At 40.7% G+C, this 27,954-nt stretch overlaps 1 protein-coding gene across 1 annotated transcript; it reads right to left on the bottom strand.

Moving 5' to 3' along the window:
- Positions 1-606: 606 nt before the first annotated feature.
- On the bottom strand, positions 607-13,963 carry ALKAL2 (ALK and LTK ligand 2). The gene is made up of 6 exons (XM_079325727.1): positions 13,912-13,963; positions 12,770-13,103; positions 10,403-10,456; positions 10,213-10,293; positions 7,760-7,826; positions 607-5,238 (listed from the first exon to the last, which is right to left on the bottom strand). The coding sequence occupies exons 2-5, from the start codon at positions 13,050-13,052 to the stop codon at positions 7,762-7,764; spliced, it is 483 nt and encodes a 160-aa protein (XP_079181853.1). The 5' UTR covers positions 13,053-13,103; positions 13,912-13,963; the 3' UTR covers positions 607-5,238; positions 7,760-7,761.
- Positions 13,964-27,954: the final 13,991 nt, after the last annotated feature.

The raw sequence follows: 27,954 nt of genomic DNA, 5'->3' as shown, positions 1-27,954 counted from the left end.
TTCTGGCAGCTGCTCACAGAAGCCACCCCTGTAACCCCTCCACTACCAAAGTCTGGCCATGCAAACCCAAAACATGGATTTATAGATTGTACATGAAAATTTTTTTCCTGTTTGAGTCATTTTACTGTGACAACTGGAATTAATAGCTGATTTGAGGAAGAAAAGGAAACATGTCAAGGTTTTTGGAGTAACACTAACTCCTCAAAAATCCCACATACTAAAATGATTTACTAGGTATTTTCTGATTACATTGCCTTGCAATATCATGAGCAGACTGCACATTATTGAAAAAACACCAAAAAGCCCCTCCCCAAATAAAACCCAAACCCCAAACAAAAACCTCAGAACATCTGTTAGTCTACAAAAATATTCCATTTTATAATGCTGTAGAGAATGTGAGCAGCCTTGTAGTCTGGGCATTCTGTAGGTTTGAAACAGATCTATCCATCCTCACAAATCCAGCATGTCCAAGTTATGAAACTCTGAAGTGAGTACACATTCTTATACTAGTGAACTCCTTGTGGAAAGAAGTTTTAAGTGTGGATAAATGATAATAGATACCAGAAGAGAGGTTGTTTACTTGTATTCAATGAACAGAAAACAAACTGAGAACAACTTAATACCAAACACTTTATTACTTATGCTTATTTACAGTATTTACATATTGCACGTTCGCTGGAATGTTTTATACATTTATTATATAAAGTAAATTAATGGCAGCTTGTGTTTGTATACAAAATCCATGCTCCACTGTCCCAAAAAGTATGTCTACTTGGAATTACGTTCCTGTTTGTCATGCAATTTGTACTCCAGGGTACAATGTGACCCTAATGGAAGTCTGTTTTAACCAAACTTTTAAAAAATTGTATAAGCATGAAGAATATCAAGTGACCACAACTACTGTGGAGCAGATCTTTAGTAGTTCTAGATATACAAACAAACATTCCTTAAAACTGTAGAATTAAGCAATAGAACATGAATTTTCTTGGTGAAATATTCGTGTTTACATAATTTTTGGCAGCATTACACATCAATTGTAGTGTGTTTTTTAAGTATGGAGCATTAAGTACTACTGGCAGTTATGGTACTGTAGAGAATGTCAATCTGCAAACTGTCGATGACATACAAAATGCATGTTAAAAGAATTATGGGAAGTAGTCTGTCAATCTGCAAAAATAAATCTCTTGTTCACAATGGAATTCACTAAAAGGTAGTAAGTTATATTTCCCTGTTGGTTTCCAAGGCACTTCTCTTGGTTCTTGGTGTTTCTTGTCATGGTAATATCTAGTAAATTAAAAGAAAACAGAAAATTGCCTTTCATCATTTTTATACTCACATACATGTATTTGAGAATGTGTTTATCATAGTGAAAAGAATAAATAAAACTGAACAATTTAGTAATAACTTTGGAAAGAGCAACAGTGATTTTCAGATTTAGCTCAGTTCATATCAACCTGACTGTTAAATTAATGCTTTCTTTATTAATCAAGGCTAAAATTCTGGAAAGCATCACTTTTTTTGATGGTTCATCTTTGGTACACACACTAGGGAAATCGACTTCTACCTATTAAAAATGTGCTCATAGTTAATCTGTTCCAATGACTGCATCTGAAGTCAAGAAGTAAATAAACCTCAGCAATAGCATTAACAGATTGCAAGCTGCTGTCTAAATGCCTTGGTGTCAGGAGCTGTTGATGGCATGTCCAGTTTGAAGGATCTAGGAAGGATTTGATGTTTCATTGGGTCTACTTGAGAAGAAACGGATTCACATAAACAAGAAACAAACAGAAGTAACTTTTTCAGGGTTGGCTGTATAACTATAGCCCCTGGAACATGCCAACACTGAGCTACCACAAACTAAGCAGGAGCTGCAGTGGTTCAATTTGCTGCCTGTTCTCCTGTTCAGGAGAGTTACTTGGAATAAAATCACCACCTATGACAACAATATCAAAATCACCAATACAAAATTACAGGTTTCTACACTGCTTATGTATGTATTTTGTCTCTACTCTAGAAATGTTGTTTCAAAGGTTAAGCAGTGAAGGTTTTCACAATCCTATTCCCCCACACCTTTAAAGCTTGTAAGAAAATGTAGTGTAAAATGTAGTGCACATACACATATCTAAGAAGTCTATCCTCTTCTAGACAGGTGAGCACTGAATGCTGAAAGTCTGTCCACCCATGTGTTTATATGCCTGTTCTTATTTAGAAGTAAAAAATGTAGTGTCTTTTCAGTCAGCAGGAACTATACAGCTGAAAGACTCTTACATGCAAACAGACCCAGATGAAGCTTTGGTGTCTTAGAGCCATCAAAAATTCATGGGGGGGGGGGGATAAAAAACAGTGGTAATCTTATACTGGAATTCTGCTGATGGTATTTTTTCACAGTTAAAACTTTCTTACCATCTGTCTGAACATAGGTAACTGTCTTGCCCATGATCAGTGCGAATTCTCTGATACTCTGAGCTTCTCTACATTTTCTACTGCTTAAGTATAATTTGTGATGGAATAATTTGTATGCGAAGTCAGTTGGACTTGACATAATCCATTGAATATCAAGCTATTGGTGAATACAGAAATACTTGTTAGTAGTATTTAAACATTAAGTTTTGCAATTTTTGAAAGCTATTAGGAAATGTAATAATGTTACAGAAAACCTTAATGTAATCTAGGGGTTTTTTTCTGGCTTTGCAGATAGGACAATTACTTTTATATAAATACCCTTCCTTAGAGGAGGAAACTGATGTAAATTTTCCTTGTCTTGCATTTTCATCTAGCTTATTTTCTGTATGTATGCTCCCACTGTAGCCTATTTAAGATATGATGTTAAAAAGTGACATTTATAAGAAATTAACACGCTTTTGGTTTGATCAATATGTGGTACAACCTACAAGTTAAACATTTATGTAATGTAATAAAAACTTTTCCCATTACTAATGGGAATATGCAGCTCACTGGGGGTGAAAAACAGCAGTTAGGATGCTCATTTGTCATCTCATCAACACCTGCTTTTGTATGGGTAACTTATCAGTTTTGTATCAGCTAACTCAGTTTTCTAAACCCCTGGCGTTTTCAGAAACCTTTGAGAAGATCCCAGATTTTTAGCATTTATATATCTGTTTTATTTTTTACTTTCTTTTATTTCATATAGTCTGTTATATGCATCAGTCTAGGAATAGTAGGCTGGAACTTTGCTGAAGGATGGTGGATAGTCTTAATGGAGATTGTGAATGCAATCTGACTACAGCCTCTGCTGAGAACATGGGTAACTATACAACTCCTCAGCCAACTCTGCTAACTTCTAAAAGCACAAATGAAAGCTACTGTAAAGGCATATTACAGCTTTCTGAATTTGATTCTGGTTATTACCTGCATGATGATAAGCTCTGTAAGAAAAAGCTAATCTATATGAGAAGAATTTTGTGGTTTAAATATCAAAATAAACTTTAAAATACTGTGCCAGTAGAATTTTGTAGTAGAACTCCCCATGCTTACATAAATTCTTTTCCCAAGAAATTCCACATCCAGGTGGAATTCTGCTGTAGTATGATCACAGAGATCCATGCACTGAAGATCATGAAGCTCTTAATGTTCAATCTGGTGCCAGCCACAGATACCCCTCAACAAGGAAAACTATGAGTTGCCTTTTAATAAACTGGACAGTGCCACACTAGTATCCATGCACACTGGCTTTTTAACTCAAAGCAGTAGTTCTGATAAAAGTCTTAAATTAGTTAACTTGGAAATCACTTCCTGGCACTAAGAAGAGGAGATTGAACATGCCCTGAGCAGCTGTATAAAACAGATCAAGCTATACTTTCTAGAAAACAGGTCGTCACTGATTAATACACTAACCCCTCATCTTAATTTCAACTCCACTTTTAATGGAATTCAAGTGTCTGACACTTCTTCAATGCACTCAATGTTACTCGGAGAAAGCAGCAGTCTACAGGAGAATGCAATTAAGGACTGCTGTTTCCATTGTTACAAAATACTTGAAGCAAAATTCAAGTGCCCAAATATGGTTTAAGAATAGTATGAAAAAGTGGATACGTAATACGGTGTATAGGAATGGGATATTTGCTGGAGTATTTCAGTTTTTTCTTCATATATTTTAAGTTTCCAACTTTATCTTGCATTTTCAACATCTGTCACATGCATTACTATTATGGTCAATACATCTCGAGGCATTTACACAGGTTTTTTTGAGTTCCAAAAGAAATTTCAGTTTTAAGCTTGTTAGGAATTTTTCAAATAATATTTGACCTGTATGTACAAATATTAATTATCTGCATCTTAAGGAAACAAGCAACTGGTAGATTTCTTTAATACACTTTTTATAATATATAAACCTCATTTTCTCTGCATAATCCAAGACTCCAACTGCTTGCACCAGTCTTGTATTTATTTGTGTGTCTATTTATTAGTGTATTAGTTTTACTTCATTTTAAATAACTTTAGATGCTTTACAAGTTTTTAAAACCCCATTAATATTTGTCAGTACAGAATCTTCAAAATGGAAGTATGTAATAATATGTGATAATGCAGTCTTTAGTCCCTGAGCTACTCCTCACAGTGCAAGGAGTTTTCAACATAAGCTATCAGATCAGTTAGTCTTCAGCTAACACGTGAAGAACAGGTTATGGAAAAGGGAGGGCACCTACAGTAGCACCTGCAGTTTTCAAACAGAAGCAGTAAAATCTGTATGGCTGTAGCCAAAGTGGCTGTGACAAATGCTATCAAAGGCATTTTCAGATTCATCACTGTCTGTCACAGAACTGCTCATGATCTGAATTGTGACCTTTATTTAGGTGAAGACTTCAGGAATCGTGTTCCTGGCATCTCTTACGGCAGATATGGGCAACTTAACAGTTATGGCATATATCTGCATGGAGTGAAGCAAAGCAAGCATGGAATATGGGAACTCTTAGGAAGCTGGCAGAAGAGAGGCTGAAGAACAGAATGAAAAAAAAAAAAACCAACCCAGCACTAAAGACAGGACTCTAGCATAGCTGTGTGACCATGAGAAAGGATTACAGAATAAAATTAATTAGAGGTGGTGCTGATGGCAGCCAGGAGTACAGCCTGGATGGCTGACTGGGAAAAGACTACTGAGAGATCTGATAATGCAAATATGCTGCTCTGGCTTCACTCATGCAATCTCAACAAGTTGCAGGGCTGTTACTGGGTCCCTGCATTGCTCATGTCTGTACAACAGGCAGAAAGGCAACATACACTCTAAAAAAAAGGAAAAAAAAGAAAGAAAAAAAAAAAAAGAAGGAGATGGAGATCAGTTATATATATAGGATACATGAGAAAAAGTAAAGGATCCATAAGACATGTTGTACCATAAACACACATGCCCACTTAGGTATGTGTTGTGACAGTAACATGTCTAACTCCTGTTGTCATGTATTATTTTCTTGCTTGATCTTAGCTCTGAGTGTCAATGTCTTGTGTGCTTTGAAGCTGTACTAGTCCAAAATGCACTTTAAGTACAAATAAAAATAAATTATATTTTTTCTTCTCTCCAAATTGATCTCTAAACATGGATAGACGTCCACAGATCTGTAAAGTCCAACAAAACTACCAGTTTGCCAAAGTAATAGTCCATCTATAGCTCAGCCCACTTATAAACCTGCAATGAAACCAAAAAATCAGATGCTGAACAAAATAGGAAACCTAATTTGTTTCACATGAATTGAACTGATGCAGTGGAAAAGCCCTGAGGAGAAAAGAGGCTTAATCTTACAGACCAGTGCATCTCCAGATGTATGTGGTAGAGGATAGTCTTCTAACTGAGCTGCTTGAAGAGTCTACCACCACTGATTGTGTGAATAAAGAAGTGGACAGTTGTTACTGACATTGAAACATGTTGAGCAAAGGCTGGTTGAGAGATGGGCATTCATGAATAGACTCTCAGCTTGAGATATTAATAACTTTAGTTGCTATTCCTTTGCATTACAAGTTCATGTTTACATAACAGGTTGTTAAGATACAATTTTCTAAAAAAAGGGAGAAAATAATTTCACACACTGATGTATCTGCTTATTGGTATTACTAACAGGTAAGGTAATAACATTATTCACCTATTTGCAAAATTAAACAAATGATGTCTCATTTATCCAGACTGGATAGAGAGAATTACTTGAATAGCTCCATCAGGTTTTCCTGCAGTCGTGTTTTCTTTAAATTAAATAATCCTAATTCCTGTAACTATTCTTGTATACTGAGAATTGTAGACCTTTAGTCATCCACATTGCTCTTCTTTGGACTCTTACAAGAAGAATGCCTATGTCCTCAAGTGTGGTGTCATTAATTACAAGATTCCATTAACAGTAATTATGTCAGGAGTTTCAGAAACAATGATTCTATTTATAAATTCCAGTATTGTTTGACTTTCTCCAAGTGTAACACTGCTGACTTGCTTAGTTTGCAGTCCACAACAAAACCTGTATTTTCAACAGCACTATCTAACTAGTCATCAAATTCCATGTATTTCTGCAGTTGAATAATCCTACAGGACTTCATAATTCTGTTTGTTATCTGTTATCCTGGTTTAGGGCTATTTGGCTTATTTTCCAAGATTATTTTTAATTTCCAGGTTGCACTGTATCATGGCGGCTTGTCCTATAATACTTAAGTGTTCTATCACCCAAGTTATTAATGAAAATAATGACCAATATCAAACCCCAATGAAGCTGTGTGACACAGGTCAGTACATTTTTCCAGTTTTACTTATGTATCTTTTCCCAGTCATTTTTACATTTACTTGATCCCATGTCCCAAGCTTCCTTGTGAGACTGAAGTGCAAAACTGTCAATGCTTAAAATAAAATAAAATGCTTAATAGTTATTACTTTTCTCACTGATTCCTTCTACAAGATGTCTATCTTGTCACAGAGTTAAAGCCTCTTGGCTTGACAGCATTTGTTACTGACAAATCTGCATGGTCATTATTTACCCCTTTGTCCAAGATCGCATTTTGGCTCAGATAAAGGCTGAAGACAGAATGTAAATTTGTCCTTCTGTTTTCTTATGTTACAGTTATCTAAAATACAGACAGTTTGGGAGTACTTTTTCGTTTGGTTGAGTGGCCTTTGTTTTAATTTTGGTGCATGATGATATTTCCTAAGCATTTGTGGGAAACAGAGGCCCATCTAGGGAAAGAGGGAAGGAATTAACCTCTAGACATGAGAGGTGTACACAAGGAAATCCCAAAAAATCCGAATAGTCTGAAGTTAGTTCATCAATGCTACTATCAATACATTTTAACTGAATTACTATAAAAGCACCTGTGACCTATCTGCATTTATAAAGCTTTGATGTGTACAGCTATGTACACATTAACTCATGCTACTGAGCACTGAGTACAGCCCAGATCTACAGCTGCACACACCAAAGGGCGGCTGCTGCTGCCGATACAGGCAATTGTGTGCTGAGTAAACTCCTGAAAAATAAGCCACAGCTGTTGTGTTTTGTTCTGTAACAACAAAATGCACTATCTGCTAACTGTATGCTGCTATAAATAATTCACAGATGATGCACATGGACGTTTATGAAATGATTTCCAGTAGGGGGTACCCTTTCCTTAATGCCAAAATTTGCCAGATAAAGCCAGTTACTTAAGTCCTCTGGGAGGGTAATACCTTATCTGAAGGAGAGTTGTTATTGTATTCCCATGAATTTTCATGTATGAAACAAAACAACCACTGCTTTGCTATGTAGTGTAATGTAATTTCTACTAAGAAAAAGCTTACCTTTATCCTTCCATGCACATAGGGCTTACTGCCAATCGAGTAAGAAGCCTGGCACATCTTTTATAGTCTGTATGAAGAAAAAAACCAACATGACTAGATTACCAAAATAATAAAATTTTCCTTTAAAAATCAGAATTGTTTTCAGTATGCAAATTTGTGTTATAGCAAAGTTCAATGAAGTAGTTTGCAACAGAATAAAAATCAACTCCTTTGACTTGAAAGAGGGATGTGCAAAAATTTGGTAATAACTAAAAGCCATGTCTAATGGCACGTGTAACTGCAACTGACTTCTGCACATGTTCTATCTGTAAACAAACAGCATGAATGTGCTTGGAGGCTCTCCAAGTGTATGTATGTATGTATAAAAATTTATACATCTGTGGCTGTGCTTCCATGCAGGATCTAAACATGTGACTGTAGTATTTCCATATTAGAGAAAGAGTAAGTACTGCTCATCCACCTTTGAAATCCAGCCCTCCATGAGCAAGTCTGTCAACTTATTATTTAATGCCACTCTCCAATAGATTTTCTTCCCGGGAAAGCTGTTAAATTAGACAATAACATCTTCTAGTCATACAAATCTTAAGTCCAGCCCAAGTAGATGACCATATCATAAACATTCATAAGAGTATCAAGTTTCATCTTAAAACTAGTAAAATTATTTTTTCCACAGTAGTCCTACTGTTAGTTGCTCATACTTTAGGTACCTTCAACTTTTTCATGCATTCATGGTAAGACACAGAACCAATGGAAAACTAAAGAAATTATTTATAAGATTTTTTTTTTTTATTTACATGAAAAACTGAAAGCAAATATTATGAAAGTTGGTTATGGACAGACAGAAAAGTAAATTATTTTTCAGGTACCAATGCTACTGTACTATACAAAGTACTAGAAGGTATGCCAACACCATGCTTTTGTACTGCCTACCACCACTCTGCAGCATCAGAGACATTTTCAGTTTCTTTGCTGTTTGGCCTTCACATTTCTACACAGAAGGAACAGTGTAATTTGAAGTCAGGATATAATCAAAAAGTAACATCATTCTGTGCATGAAGAGTTAAAGCAGGCTGTTCATCTCATTTTCCTAGAAGAAGTTACTTTAAAGAGATGCTAGTCAATCCAGCCCAGTAAGTGATGTTCACTTTTGTTAGGCATTATTTCATTAATGAGTAACTACATCTAATGTTTTCTGGAGATGAAATGTTAACAAACCCAAACTCATAGCATAGTTATGGTATAACTGCCACTCATACAAATTATCCTCCATTATCCAGACATTATGTTGGAGGATATGTCACCTGTCAGGAGGAAAAGGCTGATTAGAGCCTTCAAGGCAAACTAGTTTTTAGCTTCACAGTTTGGAGTACTCATTAGTGCTGAGCCAAGTGATGTTTGTGTTGTGATCCTTATGAAAAAGGTAATATGACTGTTGCTTGTTCAGAACAGACAAGTTATGAACAACTTACATCTCCACCCATGTAAACAGAGTGTGATCTGGTTACCTGTCATCTAGAAATCCTTGTCTTCCCAAGGAATTCCTAATCTGAAGCCTTACAAATAGAGAAAATGTCCACAATTCTTACCAAATATGCCTTTAAAATGCACTGGGCTGTAATATTTATTAATACTTGAAACTTGGAATCTGTAGCTCTTGTTTCTATTCCCAGCTCTGCTACTGACCCAACTGGTTGACCTCAGACAAGTAAAATAAAGTGTGCTTCCATTCTAAAAAGGCTGCACTAAAATAGCATCTGCTTACTCAACAGGTCCACCTCAGTATGTATCTGGAGTCACATCTTCTGACTGATAAATGTCAGTGTTTGATTTTTATTCAATTCTCGCTACTGCACAACAGTGATGAGGCATCATAAGCTGCATTTGCTTAGTTGTGTTCACCTGCACTTACTTTTTTTCTAAACTAAGAAGTTATACTTTTATAATTCACTGAAGAAAAATGCTGCAAAGATTCATTGTCAACACCAGTGGCAGATTGGTAGCTGAACAGTCAAAATAGAAAACTTATATAAAATGTGTCCTACATAGATAATCAATGAAAAGTAAATTACCCCACTTGGATTTGTGATCCTATATTGAATTAACAGCACTGGATATTACATATAAAGTATTTGTGAGAGGAGTCATGTTCCTATGAAAAGCAAACACTTGGTTTGGAATCCATGAGGCAAATGGATCAGTACCTAAGGATGCAGTGTTTACAGCCATTCTGCAAATACCTAGTGCATTTGCAATGAGAAAGTTTTATTTCTATTTTCCTCTCTGTGATGCTGTCTAGCAATGCTGTAGAGGATACTTAGCACATTTTAGAGCAGTCCAAATTTTTTTTTGTTAGGGAATGCATTCTGACATTGTATCACTACTGATACTTGATAAAGCTAATAAATTTTAGAGTTTCCTCTTGTTTTAGGGAAGTGTCTGCTTCTGTTACTTACATGCTGGGATGGTGCAATCCCTTGTATTGTGATAAAGCCGATGAAAGTGTTTGCTACATTTTGGGCTGAAGTAGAGTGGACCTGAAATATAAAGAAAAAATAAGTTATGAATCAGCAGAGCTCACAGGTAAGCAGTGTAGCTTATGGTATGTAAGTGAAGTATGGATACCAATGCAAAATTAAAACATACCTGTTAAATGCTTCAAGAACTTGTCTTTCATCCTCAGATCTCTGGGAACAATTTCTGTTGGACAGAAAACAGAATAGTTACTCTGCATTGGACCTATGCTTGCCATAGTATGAGGACAGGGAATGCTCTGTCCAGCAACATCACCACTATGTCTTGACATGTGCATGGAGGTCAAAAGTCCTCTGCTTACAGTAGACCAAGTTGAAAGCATTCACTTTACTTTTACCTTGTAAAATGCTCTGTAAAACACAGTACTGATGGAACAATGTCTGTTAGGTAAGAAATCATTAATGATGATGGTTCTTAACTGAGAGTCAGATTTTAGCTCCCTATGGACTACATTATCAAGTTTACCTAGATTTAAATTCTTTCCTATTACACAAGTGGTAAAGACCCAAAGATATATTCAAGTTTGGAGCTGTGTTTTCTAATCCTCTTATGCAAATGTAACCACTATTCCGTCCCAGGTATGTCTGTAGAAGCACTGTTCTACTGTAATCATGAAACTGGATTGATCTACTTACAGGAATCTTCCCTCCCTCCCTCCCCCGAGCAGTAAATAAAATTCACAGGAAATGATTCCAAGCAAATTGCTCTCTTCTGGCTCCCTATGTTTGTGGTTTACCGCCTTGTGTTTTGTGTTCAGCAGATGGCAAAATGAAACTGGTTTACTGAAATCCATTTTAGCCCTAACCCCTGCTTGTGACTTCCTGATTTACAGCTATCTTTGATTGCTTTCCGTTACAAACTCTATGCTGATAGCTTAGTGCTGATTGTGTATGATACGCTATATGGTGCTTTATTTACTTGACCATGAATGCCTGAGCAGCCTTCTTCATTCCCCTGGCACCTCTTATCAGATATAAAGCAGAGAGCATTTCCATCCAGATCCGATTCACTTGTGAATTTAGACACTTCTCGAAAGTCATTCTTCATTTACTTCTAACTTTAGTCAGTGTAAGTAAAATTGACCTTATCCTATTTGACCTAATTATGTCATGAAGAGCATTAAAAACACACATGCTTCACTCAGAAATTTCCCATGGGACGAGCTCGCTAGGAAAGTGATGCCAAAACTGAAATGAAAGACTAACTGGTAGTTCCTTTTCAGAGTTGCTGGGGAAAACTCCATTACAATAACAGAATGAAAATCCTGCTTCAGAATCAGTAGCAATGCTACCAATTAATCTGTTCTGAAGCAGGATTACTAATTTTGTAGGTAACTATTCCACACAAGCCAGATGTTTTGCACCAACAGGGTGACCAAAAACTATGCCCACATTCCAAGATGAGATTTAGACTTGAGCAGATTATGGTCTGGCCTCTTTGACTCTTTAACATTGATAAAAAACCCAAAATGTTCTCTCCTGTGTTGACCTTAAGTAGAACAAAAGTGTCTTCCTCTGTGATTTAATTAATCATCCAAATGGAGAAGCAACATCTTCATGACAGTCACCAAAAAATGCAAATTATGAGGATATTTGACTATGAATAAGAATGACAAAAAGGTACAATGAAGCTTTATGAAATCAATAAAGACAAAATAAATAACATACTATCAAAATGAAAGCCACTTTGGGAAAAGGTGAGTAGATATTTGCTGGAAAATATTCCGGAAGTCACTTTCAGTTGGAGGGGTCAGATGACCAGCAATAAAGCTGTAGGGGCTTGGCAGTGATGGGGAACACTAAATTAGACATGGCAGCAGGAGAAACTAAATCAAGTTTCAACTGGATGCACAGAAGTACATCACTGAACTAAGCAGGTTAGAGAAGAGCCTGTCAAACGAGCAGGAGGATGACTGCAGGAGTGTCCCAAACTGGTCACAGCCTGCACAGTGTCAGATGAGTACTGTCTCAGTTCCCTAATATTTCAAAGGTGCTACCTCTGGAGTACAAAAGGAACTGACAGGCAGAATGAACAATTCAGTGAAGTTGAGCTGCAGGGAGGACTTCTATATGTAAGGTCTTTAAGGACATGCTACAGTCCTGCAGGAAAATTCTTGCTATGGTCATTTCCAAGAAACAAACTAAGCACATGATAATAAGTGGTAACCTTCCAGGAAAAAGTGTTTCCATCCCTTGTTTCTTTGATCTCAGCTCATTTCAGTCTTTTCCCATATTATTAGGTTTTGCTGAAAGCCACAGGAAGTTGGACTATCAGTTGAGTACATTATCCAGACAATAAAAGACTCTGAGAGGTTAACGGAGGTTTTTTATTCCAAATTTGCCATCTGTGTCTGTTTCTGATACCAAAGGGAATCTGCAGGTATTTTGGGTGGTGAACTCTTAATAAAAAATTAGTAACCTGATGCACTACCTCATTCACCGAGGCACCCTAGGGGGAAAGAAATTGACTGTGACTTACCAACTCTCTGCTCGTCCTGGTATCCTCCGTAGTCAGCCACTTCCCTTCGATCCAAGTTATAGTCATGCTTGGAGAAGTACTGCATCCCACTGTCCTTCTCCAGGTGGTACCTTTTCAGTTCCTGAATGATCTCCATGATGAGATTTAAGAGACTTTGCTTGTCCTTCAAATCTGTGGAGTCCGTTTTTTCTTTGCAGTATCCTGCTGACAGCATTAGGAGTACCAGCCCCAGCAGCCCAGAAGACCTCAGTCCACTCATTGCAGTCCGACCTGAAGAGCGCATGAGGGGATGAAAAGAGGAAGGATCCGCTGCTATGTGAGCCCTCCCGTTTCACTGGAAGAGAAAAGTGGGGGTGGGTCGAAGGTGGGAAGACTCGTGGGGGTGGAATCGGAAACATTAGCGGAGGAAAGAGCGGGGACTGCTTGGCAGGTTACACAAGGAGAGGGCACCGGAGAGACCGGGAGACCGGTGCGGGCTGCGGGGGCTTGCGGAGCGGGACGGGGCGGGCGGTGCCACAGCGCCGGCCCCGGGCGGAGCCGGCCCGGGCATTGCCGCCCCGGCGCTGCCCGCACGCCTCCCGCAGCCGGTGCCGGGCCCCGCGGCAGGGCGGGGGCGCACCCCGGAGCGGGGCCAGGCTGGGGGTGCCCCGGCGGAGCAGAGCCCCGGTCGGGACGGGCGTTCCGCCCCGCCTCTCCCCGCCCGCAGCGGAGCGGAGGAGCACGGCCGAAGAGCGACAACTTTCCCCGAAGTTTCTGCCGGAGAGCAGCGGCAGTCACCACCCTTGCTGCAGGGCTCCGCGCCCGGGCTGCGCGGCTGGGGGACAACCGGCCGGGGCAGGGAACAGCACCGCCAGCCTCCCCTTTTTCCTCGCTCCCCCTCCCCGCAGGGGCAGCCCGCAGCGGCGGCCAGCATCATCCCGCAGCCGCTCACCTTCGGGCGACTGACCGCCCCTGGCGCATGGCCGCTCCGTGCGCGGCTGTGCCCCGCCAACTCCGGCGGGGTCCGGCGCGGCCGCTCCCGCCCGCGGGCTGTCACCGGTCCCGCCGCACGCCGCGCTCCGGCCCGGCGCGGCGGGAGGGATGGGGGCGTGGGGAGGGAGACGGAGGGGAAGGAGGTTGCTGGCGCTCGCCGGCCGCTTTACCTGTGTCTCAGTCCCAGAAGCCGAGGTGCCTTCACCCCGGGAGCCGCTCCCCGGACGGCGGCTGCCCGCGAACCGCAGGGAGTCCGAGTGTTCCGCGGCTGGCCCGCCCGCCCCCCTCCCGTCCCTGCGCTCCCGCCGTATCCACAAACTACTCCATCGCCGCCAGCCCCAGCGCAGCCGCTTATATAGGCTATAGGATGGACATGAGACGGCAGATAGTATCGACTTGGAAGTGGGTGGAAAACAATAAAAGTCCACTTGGCAACCTCGGGAGCGTCGCTGCTTGCACAAGCCCCCCCCTTCCCGCCCTCTCTCCCCTCCCGCCCCGGTCCCCCCGTCCCTCCCCCTGCTCGGTTCTCCCGGGCAGGGCTCAGTCACTCCTTCGCTGCTCTCCGACGTAAGGAGACGGTCCCAAGTGTGTGTGTTTGGAGTGGGAGGGGGCGGCGGCGGGAAGATGGGGATGGGGGGGCGCGCATCGCCCGAGCCTTTAATTAGAACCGCGCTGAGGAGCCACTGAAATATTGATGTCCCTGGCGCAGCTCTCCTCAGGCGGGTCCCCGGCCCGCGGCCGCAGCCCCGCAGGGGGCGGGCGGGGAAGCCGCCTGTTTACCGGGAACTCCGGGCCCGGCTGCGGCGGGGAAGGGGAGGTGTTGGGGCGGGGGCGAGCTGCCGGGGAAGGGGAAGGCTATTTCTGCTCCCGCCGGCCGGGAAGCCCGCGGAGAGGCGGCTGCGGTGGGTTTGGGTGGAGGGAGGGAGCGGGCGTGCCGCCGCTTTCGCCGATTCTTGGCACGGGCGGTCCCGGGTGGCCGGGCGGCTTCCTGGGCTCCCGGCGCGGAGCTGCCTGGAAGCGCTCCCAGCGGGGCCGGGAGAGGAGGAGAAGGAGGAGGAGGACGAAGCCAGTGCCATCGGCGGGAGCGCCCTGTCCGCTCCAGCGCTGCCGGCCCCTCGGCAGGACTGACAGCCTGAGCAAGGGCACTGGAAGCGCGGGGCGATCCGCGGAGAGCGCCGAGCCCCCTCCACCGACAGCCCTTCCGCAGAGCACACCGGCTGCCGCCCTCCCCGCGCAGCCCCTCGAGGCGCGGCGGCGGGAGGCTGAAACCCGAGCCGGGCAGCTCCGGGTGTTCCCTCGCTCGCTCCCTGCCCCGTGAGGGTGAACCTGCCCCGCGGCCGCGCGCGCTCCCGACCTCCGGGGCGCCCCTCCGGGGCCGCGCGCCGCGGCAACAGCGACCCCCGGCGGCCGCCGCCCCGCGCGCGCCCCGCGCTGCCGCCGCCAGGCGGCGCTGAGCGCCCCCGCCCTGAGGGCCGAGAGCCGGCCCGCGCCGCTCCCGGGGCGGCCGCAGGCTCCGCCCGCGCTGATCCGTGCGGGATCAATCGATTGATTCGTCTTCGAAACCAACGCGTGAATGGTACATGTCTCCAACTACAAAAATCTCAGCCTGTGCCGTCACAGCGAAGGTACAAAAACATTAAACAAACCACACACCACGCGATGAAGAAAGAGACTCAAAGGCAAGACTGAGCAAGACTGCTTTGTCAGGTTTCCAGAATCCTTCTCCTCTTGGCTTCGTGGTTTGTTTTCAGTCACCTGAAGACTCAGGGGAAAAAAGAAATTGAACAATCAGTTCAACAGTGAGAAAGAATGTCCCTTTGCATGACATAACTTGGTATGGCTGTATTTACATGTTAGTCATTCCAAATATTGACACATTGAGGTCACCAATTGGAGACTTGGAAAATGAGGCATGCAGAATACAGCCTGGTGTTCTGTTCCTAAGATTACATTGCAAGTATTCCTTCACCTGAAGGAATCTTTTTGGAAAAAAGTAGATGCAACTATAGAACTGAAAGAGGATTTCAACTAAAGACCTGGATGGGTTGTCCTCTTCCTTAGAGCTGCAATTTCCATGTCGTTTTTGGTCACCATTGTGTAAGGAAGGAGCAGCCTGTGTTTCCAGTACACACCAAGTCGAATGCTTGGCTGCATTTTTTCTACTACCTTAGATGTACCCAGACATGCCTGTTAGATCTGGCATGGAGACCAGCTCTCAAGGAACAGCCAGAAGATTGTTGAATAATATGGTTTGTGTAGCTGTCTTCCTTTTGAAAAGACAGTGGACATTAGCAGAAACTGCATTAATCCCTCTTATGAGATAACTACCTTGACTCTAAGAATGGGATAGCTGAAACTGCCCTAAGACACACCAAGGACAAGTTAATGTCATAAACAATTGAATTCCAATGCTGAGGAATACTCCTTTTAAATTTGCTAATATAAAAATAGACTCAAAGTAAAATGAAGGTATTAGCAGAGATATGAGGTAGATAAACAATTTGTTGTCTTTTTCTGCATGCAGACTCTGAGGCATGGGTCTATTATGATTTGTTTACATTGAATTATACAAAGATATGTAATAGCTCTCATGACTTCAATATAATTAAATTGGAATTTCCACTGATTGGTTTAAGATGCTAATTTAATATTCTAACAGGTTATATTTTTTTAAGTGTATTTTCTTAGGGCTCCACCTAAGGTAGCCATCTAGATCATAACTGCCTATATGCTACCAAGCTCCTACTCTGCACATATATTGTCAAAACTACAATCCCTAAACCTTCTATCCACCCTCAGTGTGATTCCTGAAGCTTCTAGAGTGAGTAGGTGCACTGTTTGCCATGGCTGCTCACAGGTTCTTGGACTTCTTCCCTGGATGCCGGGAAGCGCCGACTCTTGTCAGCACTAAACAGCCAGGATGGTGAAGAAAGCATTCTTCCAGGAATTACAAGATGTAAGATTTAATCCCTTCAGGCAAAGATGAAAGATGAACACACCTTCCCTGCCAGGACAAAAACCTGTTTGCTTTCCTTGAAAGAAGGTGGAGAGGGACATATGAAACTCAGTCTCAAAAAGGAACAGAGAGCAGATCCCTAGGGTTAATGCTATGCAATTAAGTTTTTTTTGCTTGTGGAGTGGTTTTCATTTAAAAGTGATGGGATGTTTTTTGTCTTATTTTTACATCAAGTTAGTTAACTCTTCACAATCAAAATCTATGTGTAGACTGATCTACAATGTTATTAAAAAGGTGATGTCTTTAAACTAAACACTGTGATCCTCAGGGTAAGGACCTCATGAAATAAGAATACACAAGTGAGATCAAATGCAGCATTTGGTGGATAGTTTTAGCCAGTGTACTCTTCCCTGTTCCCTTGGTTATGAAACAAAGGCACTACATTCGGGATTTGGAACAAATGCCAGGCAGAATTTGTAGTTTTGTTAAATAACACACATTAGCCACTGTTTTCACCAATTCCATTCTAGTATTCCATTCTAGTATGCCATAATAAGGCAGAAAAGGAAAGATATCTTGACTTCCTTTACTCACATGGTGTACATGAAAACAAGAAAATGTGTTCTCTTTGGTTCTGTTGTCTTAGACTGGTGAAATTTTCATGCTAAGAGCCCTACAGTTTTAAGCATGCTCTTGTTTCAGCTGATTATAACAGACATAAGAGTTCCTATCTATATTTAATAAAAGCAAGTGCAACATTTTCTGAAGTGATTGCAGAGCAGAGCTGATTGTCTAAATCAGGCTCATAACCAATACATGAACTGAGTCTACGCTTAGAATAAAATTCCTGTGGACATTTATATGACTAGGCTAAAGAAATGTTTCTTGCATTGCTCTTCATTGACTTCAGAACCTCAAAAAATATTTTGAAATACGTTTTTTCTCTTAAACATCACATCAACTTACAAAACTCTTGGTTTAAAAATCAGGCTTTTCACTCCTCACAGAACAAAAGTGTATTTAATCTTCAGGTTACACACCAATCACAGCAGAGGTTAGTATTTTGGAATGAGATGGGGCTGGTAGTTCTGCTGGGTTGAGTAGGTATCAGTTGGTTGACATGGCAATTCAACTCACAAAATGTTGACCACACACGTGGAATCTGCATGTGTGATAGCTACTTCTAAAATCTGTATAGAAAAATGCACACCCTGTATCAAACAGATGAGACTTTCCAAAATGTCTGTTCCAAGTTAATGAAAATGCAGAATGTTTTCAATATAATGTATTGTATATAAGTATAGAATAATATTTATGCACCTGGCTCAGACATCTCTGTGAGCCTCCAACTCTCAGAGGCAATGCCCAATGACAGCTGCTGGGGAGACTAAAGATGAGGCAGTAAGAATTCCTATAGCACTGAAATCAGCCAGAGAACATATATAACTAGAACAAAAGCTTCAACAGATGTTAGGGGTATTAAAGCCAATTGAGCATTTTAAGGGCTTTCCCCACTTCCTACCTGATGCAAATGCCAACAATATTAAAATCCCATTAATCATCACTGCAACCAAAACTGAAGAACTTTGATACAGTTCCCAAATGTTTCATCAGAACTGCAGCCAGGGCCAGCTTGATGTTTGGTAGTAAGTTGAAAAAAGAAACCACAACAAAAATTCCCAACCAGATGTTTGGCTGGAACTTTTCTCTGCCTGTAAATTCAAGGCTAAAGGCTGCTCTGAGTTGGAGAATGCATCAGTTATTGAGCCAGTTTTGAAGTTATGTTCGATCAGCTTTGTAGTGCTGCACCAACATTAAGCTCCTTTGGGAATCCTACTGAACCAGCAGGAGGAAATTGAAGTCTTTAGAGGATAATGTTACTTTTTTAGATGCTTTTCATGGTATTCAGGGTACCCCCTGAAATCTCCAGAGACCATCCCTCTGAATTATTCTGCATTTAGGTTTTTAAAGGTACTCTATTTTACATGATAAAGACAAATGCCCCTGTGAAGCAAGTCAAATCTCTCCAACTGTACACTGTTGCCTACAGGAATGCACTAACACAGACCAGACTCTGAACTTTTAAGCAGGCAAGTGAGGCTTAGGAGTTAATGACATTCTGTGAAACTACCTTCTGTAGCTACTGTGCAGCTCTGAGCCTGCTACATGTGGGTTCGCTGTGGACTCCTATCTGTTCCCTTAAGAGTTAGCTGCAGCCACAGAAACTTTCTACATCAAATTAAGATTACAAGTAAAAGCTCTAGCTGATGTCTCATTAGCTGATAGAATGCATTACATTTTCCGGCCTACTCTGGTCTTTCTGTGCCAAAGGAAAGAGGATAGCTTCAGTGTACGTAAGAACTTAGTAATTTTAGAAGCAGAGTAGCTTCGTCTTTCATCACAGCCATGGTTCTTAGCTCGAAGAGACAAGTGGATCACGTGTTTTTTAGAGCCATGGCTGATAAATGATGACATGTTTTGATAGTGTACTCTAAATCTGAGAATTTTATCTCACATTGTCTTTGCACCACTTCTTAAAAAATTTATGCTGAAAAACAAATGCCATCTCGGGCAACATAAGGATATCCCATATGACTCACCATCAGCACATGAATGCTAAGCAGAAACATTGAGAACTATAAAAAGCCGAGGTACTTGTTTCCTTCTGCAGGTCATCAGTAGGCAGGCACACTGCTGCTTTAGTGAGCAGGCCTCATGGCTATCCAGTGGAGAGAGAGCTGGATGAATTCTTACAGATCAGATGCAGTGTTAGCCCATTGGCCAGACCATATTCCAGAGACCTCTTGTAGGCAAGCACACCCTGTGGAAAATCATGCGTCTACAAAAGCTGATGAGGAAGGAAGGGGGTTAATCCCCTTCCACGCAGCTTTTTTCAGGCCATAAACAGTTTTACAATTACTGTGCAGCACTGAGCACCCTACACATGTTCACTGTTGACCAGAGGTTTTCTTCTTCCTGAAACCAGCACCAGAGTCCCAAACTATTCCCAGGCAGCGCTCTCATGACACCTCATAATGGGATTAAGTTGTCTTTGCATTAAAGGCAGCAAGTTTATCCAAAAGCAACAGAAAAGGGCTGTCTCTGTATTGTACATCCACAAGCCGAGGGATGTGAATGTTGTCTCTTTTTGTATGTAAATTTGCTGTCCTTTAGAGGAGAGAAAACATCCTGGTTCAGCTCAACTGCAGGAAGCCAAGGGCCTGGAATACACAGGATACATCTGCAGGAATAAATATAATGCGCTCGCGAGCACTGATAAAGTCTGTGGCACTTAAGCCAGCTGGCACAGGATAGGCCACATCCATTCTGTCCATCCTCCTCCCTACTGCCAGCAAGAGGACAGCCTTACGCAAACTACTCATTAGGAACGCTTCCTGGGCAGCCTCGCTTCCCAACAGTATGCCAGGATCGATCAGGAGAGTTGTCACAGACTAACCACATTCCAGGGACTGCCCTAACAATTTTACAGTATTGATGGCTGGGTTCCAGTGCCAGGAAACCTGCCCGGCAGTTTTCATATTTGTCTTCTGTTATAGTCATAACCTATGGGTCCCACCTGCGTTGCAAGGGGTAGAGACAAAAGCTTTGGGGACTCCTACCAGTTCGTAGAACTGATATTAGCTTTTTTTGCATCATGTTCTAAATGGGAATAAAATCAGTATCAGAAATTGGGAACTGCACCAGCTTCAAAAAGCGGCCTCAAGACTTGAAATCAATTTGAAAAAATAGTTCCATGTCTTTACAGTCAAGCAGCTGTACACAGCTTCCACTGGAGGCAGCAAGGAATCCATGCAAGTTGGGCAAAACCACAGCGAACTCAACTCAGTTACACAACTTAATAAAAAGTTTTTTTTTCCTTTTCCCCCCAAGTCCACCATTTTTATAAATGCAAAATCTTTTAGATCTTGTATGACAATGGGCCAAAGTTATCAATATCTTTAGTTTTAGTCTAAAGAAAAAATTAAAAAATAATTTTATATGACCATTACAATCTGGTCTTTTTCCTAAGACAGAAAATTGCTTTGTCTTGCATTACATTATTTTAAAAAAGCTATAACATACTGTATAGGTTTTACATGGCCTGGTTTTTGGTAGTGGAGGGGCCCACTTCTCACTTCTGTGAGAAGCTGCTGGAAGTTTCCACTATGTCTGGTGGAGCCAATCCCTGATGGCTCTGAAGATGGGAATGCTGCTGGCCAAAACTGGGCAAATGAGAGAGGTTGGTAATGCTTCTGTGATAATAGAGAAGAAAACGTTCTCTGAGCAGTGTTGCCCAGTGCAACTGTGAGCTCTGAAATTATTCTATTTCAAGACATGAGATTCACAATAAAGAAAAACCACCTTGTTTCAGATGGAGCTATTTATCACCTTTTCTTTGTCCATTCCTCACATGTTAGAGGAGAAAGAGAGTAATACTCAAAGGAAAAGGATCGTGACCACAGTAATAATGATTAGAAACTACATAAAATATGAAACTTCCATTGTCTGAAAAAGTCCAACATTTCAAAATATTTTAGTTCTGATCTGAGACAATTTCACAATTAACCTTTGAAGATACTGACAGTGGAAAATAAATATTAAAATAATTTCAGAGAATCAGAATATCCTGTGATTTTTCCAAAATTAAATAGTGCACACATCTCATTCAGAAGTGGGAGGATTCTTGGGAATTCCCCAGAATTAGCACTAGCACAACATATTAAACAGGACGCCTTAAAGATGTTTCCAGGTTCTTTAAAGCTTGAATATAGATTGCACAAGGCTGCTGTGTTCTTGGCTGCATAATGTTCTATAACTCCTGACTGTGCCAAGAAACTTGAGATTGGCTGTTCCATCTGTTAAGTGCCCAGTTGCTGGTCTCTGAAGCGATCTGTGCAGTGCAGCCTGCTAGGAAGCAGCATTTGTGTTTTATCAGAGGTAGATAGAAAGCAAAATATTTCTGCAGCACTTTAACAAAGAAGTATTCCTTGAATGAAATACTGCCATGTTTGAAAACTTCTTACTAGCTCTCTTCATGTAGTAGAAACTGGGTAAAGGAAAAAAATAAAAAAAAATTAAATGAGCATGATCCATTTAGGGTATTTCTTAGTAGCAGAACACTAAATATTGCCACTGTTTATTTGTTTGGGTTTTTTTTTTTTATTATTCTGCAGGCAAGGTAAAACTCACTGTATTGAACAAGCAAATTCTTTTGTAGGCAAGCAGATATGTATTGAACAGAAAGGTATGAAGAAAAATCAGAAGTTCTGGGGTCTTATATTCATGAAAAAAAAATCAGTATTGTCATTGTATTCATCTTAATCTATATTCATGGTGAGATGACCCTGTCACCAGTATAAACACAAGAATGGCAAGCAGTTTTATATAACATTCTTGGGAAAAGAAACATTATTCCAATATTGATAATATATGTGTCTGGAACAAGTGGATGCTTTGATTAGTTGCTCTAGATAATTCGGAAAACAGGTACATTTTTGTTGCCATGAGAGTGAAGTTCAATGGGAATACCTAGAGAAAATCAAACTCAGGTGATGTTTAACTCAGTAAAACGGCATTAGCCTGGATTCTATTCCTCTGATTTGATGAATTATCCATATACTTTATGACTCCAGAAAAAGTCTTAATGAAACTAACGCAATTAACTATTCAAACATCAGTAGATTAATCATGGGTTAATGAAAGATTACAGAGATAAGTTACTGTGTTCATGTATTTTCACAGATTCTCATTTTATCCGAGGCAAGTGTACCTGACTCATGTTCCAATTTATGTAGAATGTTTCTTCTCACACTTTCTACAACTCTTTAATTATTTTTATGTTCCCTCTTTTGTGGGACTTCCATGTTTTCCCCTACAACTTTTTGTAGTAGGAAACATCAAGAGGTCATGGTATGAAGGTTCACTGTCTCACCACTGCTGTATCTGGATTTCCAGTTGTGTGTCTCTTGTTAGCAAACTCAAGTGCAAATTCATTCATCATTTTGCTACAGGGGATTGAGTTATTATCTTAAGACCATATATTTAATTCCTTAATGATACAGTATCCATTTTGTTAACAGACTTTTGTAAATTAAGTTATGCTATCTAAAATATTATCTAAAATCTATATATTCTTTAAATTATCTATATTATCTATATTATCTGAAGAAATCCATCATATCTTGTTTGAAAAGATGTATTTTTAAAAAAAAATACTTGTTGACTGAGATTAACTAGAATCCTGTCTTTCAATTCTTTATTTATTGATTATTAAATATTTTTTGATTAAATTATATTTGACTGGAATCAGGCTAATCAATTAACACTCCGTTTCCTCATCCGGAATCGTGGGGAAAAAAAAAAAAAAAGATCAGTGTTTTCTGTCTTCTACGGTTTTATTGTGACTGTAATAAATAAATAAAATTCAAATTAGGAGGGTAGATATTTCCTCAGAAAACAATAGAGTGTTACTGGAAACATGCACCTGTAAGATGCTTGTTTGGTTGTAATGTTGTCTAATATCTTTCTCAGTTGCTAGTGAATTAAGAATCTTTCCTTTATTCCAATGTGACCCATGTATCTTATCTGGCTTTCTTTTAAAGACAGAACAAAAGTATTAATTGAATAAATGTTCCTTTTCTGCACTATTAATAATTTAACAATCCATGTCTAGTTAAAAGGCCGTTTCATTGCTATGATTCATTTCTTTTTCAGTGCATTAGAATTCCTTACTCTTAGCTGTGCTGCAAATGGATCTTTTTCTATTGTTGTTAGCTTTCCTATGGTCTAGGTGGTTTCAGTTAAGGTGGGATTTGTGTTGCAAAATTACTAACACAAAATTTGCAGAGGAAAGTCATACCTTACAATTACATAATACCTGTTGTGCTTTGTTTGAAAAATAAGCACACATCAGGGAAATCTGGCTGATATTGTCAACAAGTCATATGAAAAGCCTCCTACCTAAATGAAGCATACACTGAATAAAAGTTGTTATACATGTAGATGTGTAGACAGCAGAAAATGGAAAGTGAAGTAAGCAGTAAAATTTCACAGTGCAATACATTGGATTAAACAGTAAATTTTCACTCTATAACTCCCTGACAGGAGGCTGTAGCGGGGAGGGAGTTGGTCTCTTCTCCCAGACAACTAGCGACAGGATGGGAGGACATAGTCTTCAGCTGTGCTAGGGGAAGTCTAGGCTAGACATTAAAAAATATTATTTACAGGAAGAGTGGATGGGCATTGGAATAGGTTGCCCAGGAAGGTGGCGAAGTTGCCATTCCTGGAGGTGTTTAAAAAAAGATGGGATGTGGCATTTAGTGCCATGGTTTAGTTGATAAGGTGGTGTTAGGTCATATATTGGACTTGATAATCTCCAAGGGCTTTTCCAACCTTTCCAAGTTAATTCTGTGATTCTGTAAAAGTACCAATAAAGACTGTGGAATGACCCCACCTCAGGAGGTGAGGATTCTACCTAGACAGACAGCATCAGGAAAGGGGCATGACTTAGAAGATTCTGCCCCTCCACCCTGTGGGGCGTGCCCCTGCAAGCCCGGGGAAAAGACACTCCACCCCATTTTGCCAGATAAGGAATGTCCCCAGAATGCTCTTCCTGACTCTCATTGGTATAAATTCTACTGCAGTGTTTCCACCTTGTTTCTTCCCATTGGTTGTCCTCCTCGACCCACCCTTTTGCAGTCCCCTGCTCTCTCGCAGTTGAACCCTGACCCTGGACTCCACCCCTACCCTGGCATTAAAAGCCATGACTTTACCCTCCTTCTGGTCTTGGTCCCTGGCTCAATAAAGGACTTGATGTTTGCTAAACCAAGACCTGTCCTGTTTTCATCTTTTTCTGTTGATCACTAATGGCTGCCTGAGGTCCAAGACTCCAGGGCCCAGGGGAGTTGTTGCGTCCTTCACTGTGACAAAACACAACAAAAGATCTTCACGAATCTGTGCTATGATTGATAATTTCCAGCATGACAATGTTTACTGATACTAAGGTATTCAGGAAACCTTGACCATGAAAGAAGTTGGAAAGAGCCATATAAGACTGCATGGTCACTGCAATGGCAGGTGAGACTCAGTACAGATAGATGTGATGTTCAGCAAAATATATGGGGAAAATAATACAGATTTTACAGAGAAAGGAGATTTAATTTATTATTATTATTATGAATATTGTCTCTGAATTAAAGTCTATTGCCCTGTTAAAAATGTCATCCCGTTGCTCAAAATGAAATCAATATTAAGAACTATTTTAAAAAGAATAGACAAATATGGTGGAAGCCACTTCTTTCCCCCCTACAGAGCATGGTGATCTGTCTGCAGCTGTGTTCCCATCTCCCAACCCATTGCAGAAATATATTAGCCCTGGATGAGGCTCTGAAAAGTTTGACAGAGGTGATCAGATACTTGAAATAGCTTCTATACTGGGAACAGCTAAATGCATTAGGACTTTCAACATGGAAGTTATGACTGCATGTGGTAAAGGCTTATGAAATCAAGAGTGCTATTGGTAGAGTAGTAAATAGGGAATGCTTGTGCTTTCTGATGAAAGGTTTGGAAGCCTTAGATTCAAAACAGATTATAGGAACAGTTTCTTAGCTTCTGGTTATTTGCAAAACACCCTGATACATGATGATCAAAGCGATAAGAGCTTAAATATATTCAGAAGTGAAGACCTTCTAGACAATGCCATTCTTGCCAGTGCTGTTGTTGACACTTAATCACAGCTCAGAATTTACAAGATCAGCAGGAGAGGGTATTGGATAAAGAGGAGAAGGCAAGTCTGTTCTTGCAGCATGTGGAGAGGGTTCTTGTTTTACTATGGATTTACTCTTGAAGCGGCCATTCAAAAGCCTGGAATAATGTAACCAAACATGGCCATTTGAAAAGGATTGGTAGCACATTCATAACATGGCAAAGATTTTTCCATGTGAAGATACTGAGGAGTCTGCAAATAGTTTGACTGCCATAATGAATTTGATGAGAACTATGGTGTCACTAAACATGCTGTAAACTGATTTTGATTCCAGTGCATCCAGTTTCAAGGCAATCCCACATTTGCTGAGTAAAAGGGCAGTCTCTGCTGGGTACTGAAAGGCACTTCCACCCTTGTTGGTCATTGCATCAGCTTTGTGCTTCAGCCTCTTGGTCTTTTCTAAGTAGTATTTCTTTGAATGAAGTTCTTCAGAATTGATTAGAGGCCTCCTTAACTTGAGTGTACCATTTGGTAAAGAAAGCACTGGGAAATTTGTGATTTCTCCTGCAGATTCTTTGACACCTTTTCACAATTCAGTGTGATTTCTTTTCACTTCGCTCTGTGTGATGAGCAAAGGATTCTTGTGGTGGCAGTGTTATCCATGAGAAGAAGCTTGTCAGTCTCAGCTAAGTGTCTGGTTTTGGGCCATCTTGGTTGGCTTTGGTGCAGACTGCAATAGATATATGTGACAGTGGCAGGAGCAGCAGATATTTTTTCTGGGTTTCAAATGAAATTTTTTATGCTTTCAGTTTATTGGAGTCTGTTAGCTGAAGACTGCAATAATTTTGATTCCTTTTCTGATTTCATTTACTATCATTCTCCTCTTTCTCTCTTCCTCTTTCAAAGGGACTCCTCAGGAGAGTTTGTGGCTTTCCTTTTCAACTCTGCTTTCTTGTACCAGGTAGTTCCTTGGTCTCTGCTCTCTTCTGGTGTCTGTCTTTCCTGGGGGACCCAGGGACTTTTGACAGGTAATGGAGATCTATTTTCACCATGATGTGGTCACAGGTGGTGGGTCCTTCCTTTTCCTTTGGAAAGAGCAACCAATAGACAAGGGCAATTTTTCCATCTGGAAGTCCTGGCACCTATGGCCACTGCCTCACATTGGGCATCAAAAAAGACCAAAACCCCATGCTTGTTAAAACCAGCTTTCACCCTACTCAACTAAATATTTAAATTGTGCAGCACTTGTCCCAGATTTTTACAGTGCCGAACCCAAGCCCATTTCAGACCAAACCATTTGCTTAATAGTGCTCCAGGATGCCATGACATGCACTATAACCTATTTTGAGTTGTTAAAAACCAACTATATTTCTTGTATGATATAATCATACTTGCTTTGGAAATAAACGTCATAGCTCTAGACCTACAGGCATCTCTGGAGATCTTGAAAATTCCTCTTAAAAAAGAATTCAGCTGTTTCTGTTGAGAAACCTTAATTGGCAGCATAACTAACTGTACTCTAGATTGAAGACCTCTAACAATTATGATCTCCGACCTTCATTATATTCTTGTAGATGAATATGCTTTGTTCTTCAGCTCTGGTGGCTTTATAAACCACCTATCAATACTTGCTAGAAAATAAAATAAAACCCATATTATGTCCACTGGTTCCTAGTTTTATCTTAGCCATGTGAGCTTTGCAGGGTTCAAGTTTAATCAATCTATTCTTCCTGTTCTGAATACTTTGACTTTACCAGTAATACAGTGATGACTCACAAGAACTAATTTCGTTAGTTCTCTCAAATGGAGTTCATGTGGTTTTGTTTTGAATCTAGCAAATTGACTGTTTGTATTAGATAATAAAATGATACATACATGCTTGTCAATTCCTACCCCACTGAAGGATTAGAAGAGCTTGAATACCAAGTGTTTGTGGATTTTGAAAGTGTGGGACTGCCATTATGTGTATCCTGATTCTTCTGTAATAAGTGAAAAAGCTATATCTAGTCAAAAAAGTACTTTGTTGCTGTTCCCTGGGTAGCCTTGCTGCATTTGCTTTGTGTTGAAACACTGATCAAGAATTGTTCTTGATACCTGTGATGACCATAAGCAAAGGCAGACCACCTGAGAGGAAGAATATCTGCAGCAAGGCTGTTGCCAATAGAAAATGCAGGTTCAGAGTTCCTTGGTGAGAAAACCAGGAGGCAGCAGCACACCACCAGCAACAGTTGCAGCAAATGTACCTACAGGTGCAGTTAAAGGTGGCAGCGGCAGAGCTAGTAGAAGCTTTGAGAACCTGTGAACACTTGTTAGAACTTATAGCACAGTAAGAGCAATTGCTACAGGAGGAACATTAAAACAAGAAGCTCCAGAACTAAGGAAAAGGATTAAGAGGAGTTGCTCTGATAGGCTGACCACAATAAACAGGAAACCAGCACACAGGGTAAGTACAATGATGTTGAAACTCACAGGGAATGGTTGTCTCCCAATAAAATCAGCCTAAGAGTAACTGGGAAGCATTTGTAGAGGTTTGCAGTGACTTACTGTGATCCA

The sequence above is a fragment of the Erithacus rubecula genome (assembly GCF_903797595.1).
Source record: "Erithacus rubecula genome assembly, chromosome: 2".
NCBI lineage: Eukaryota > Metazoa > Chordata > Aves > Passeriformes > Muscicapidae > Erithacus > Erithacus rubecula.
The sequence above is the reverse complement of the archived record's forward strand: the minus strand, read 5'-3'. Positions and strand labels throughout refer to the sequence as shown.

What these genes read in the sequence shown, in the direction of transcription:
- ALKAL2 (XM_079325727.1), bottom strand. Translation starts at nt 13,052, where the DNA reads ATGCGCTCTTCAGGTCGGACTGCAATGAGTGGACTGAGGTCTTCTGGG. An exon ending in CCAGGACGAGCAGAGAGTTG is followed by an intron (nt 10,457 to 12,769) that starts GTAAGTCACAGT and finishes TCTGTCCAACAG; the next exon opens with AAATTGTTCCCAGAGATCTG. An exon ending in GTTCTTGAAGCATTTAACAG is followed by an intron (nt 10,294 to 10,402) that starts GTATGTTTTAAT and finishes TTTATATTTCAG; the next exon opens with GTCCACTCTACTTCAGCCCA.